Source organism: Orycteropus afer, unplaced genomic scaffold, assembly GCF_000298275.1.
Source record: "Orycteropus afer afer isolate SDZICR_OR568_19922 unplaced genomic scaffold, OryAfe1.0 scaffold00197, whole genome shotgun sequence".
Lineage (NCBI taxonomy): Eukaryota > Metazoa > Chordata > Mammalia > Tubulidentata > Orycteropodidae > Orycteropus > Orycteropus afer.
The window spans coordinates 3,092,730-3,093,791 of NW_006921784.1; the positions used below are offsets into that span (position 1 = coordinate 3,092,730).

Here is a 1,062-nt window from a genome sequence, read left to right on the forward strand (position 1 = left end):
GAAGTCCGGCGGCGGAGCCCGGCGCTCCGAGGGCGCGCTGGGCAGCCCCACCCCAGCCCCGGGCGACTGCAGCTGGCCCAGACCCGCCAGGCTGCCCCCGAACTGTAAGCCGGGCGAGGGCAGCGCGGGCACGTGGCCCTCTCCGGGCATCCTCAGCGGTTCCTGCAGAGGGCCCCGGAACAGCACCCCTGAGCCGCCGGGCGGAGGGGGCGGCGCCAGGCCTGGGTCGTGCGGACCGCAGTCAGCAGGCAAGCCTGAGCCGCCCATCCTGCGGGACAGCAAATCTCCAGGCGGCGGGTGCGGGCCTGGGAACCACGCGCTCTCCTGCGCCAAGTGTGGCGCCTGCTGCTCGAAGGTGCCCAGGCGCCCCGCGCCCGCGCCGCCACTTTCGCGCTCAAAGGCCGGCTGGGCCAAGCTGCCAACAGGGCCGCCGTGCACCAGGCCGCCCTGGCCCACCTCCCCGGGGTGGCCTAACTGGGCCAGGTTGGGCTGGCGCAGCCGCTGCTGCTGATTCCGCGACGCCATCTGCTTAATCATGAGGGCCGCGTTTTGGCGTTGCTGCTGTTGCTGTTGCTGTTGCTGCTGCTGCAAAGACTGGTGGTCCTGAGCCGGGTGCTGCAAGGGCGGCCCCGATGGGAAGCTGTCGGGCACGGGCGGCGTGAACTCGCCGGGCAGGCCCGGGTAGGCAGAGGGCGAGAGGTGGTTATCCAGAGCGCCGTTGGGCATGCTCCCGTTCCACGAGGCGCAGCGGTCCACTCCGGCGCTGCCCGGGAAGTCGAAGCGCGGCCTCTTGGCCACGTTCATGTAGGGGGGAGCGTCGAAATGCTGCAGCCGCTGGTTGGGCGCCTGCTGCGAAGGGGGGTGCTGCATGTTGAACACGGGCTCGGAATAAGGGTGCATGCTCCGGTTCTCCAGCCGGTGGATGGGGTACTCGAACTGCGAGTGCTGCTGGTTGGGCAGCATGGGGCCGCCGTCCTGCAGGCCGCCGCTGGGCGTGCCTGCTTCGCCCTGCTGGTGTCGCGGCAGTGCAGGCGGGCACGAGTTTTGTCGGACTAGAAGCCC

At 71.1% G+C, this 1,062-nt stretch overlaps 1 protein-coding gene across 1 annotated transcript in view; it reads right to left on the reverse strand.

Moving 5' to 3' along the window:
* The window catches only part of MN1 (MN1 proto-oncogene, transcriptional regulator), a 55,304-nt gene that overhangs the window by 53,100 nt on the left and 1,142 nt on the right, over positions 1 to 1,062 (reverse strand). Inside the window, 1 exon segment of the mRNA XM_042781940.1 lies at positions 1 to 1,062. This exon segment is cut by the window's left edge and continues 3 nt beyond it; it is cut by the window's right edge and continues 52 nt beyond it. Coding sequence (XP_042637874.1) covers positions 1 to 1,062 — 1,062 coding nt within the window.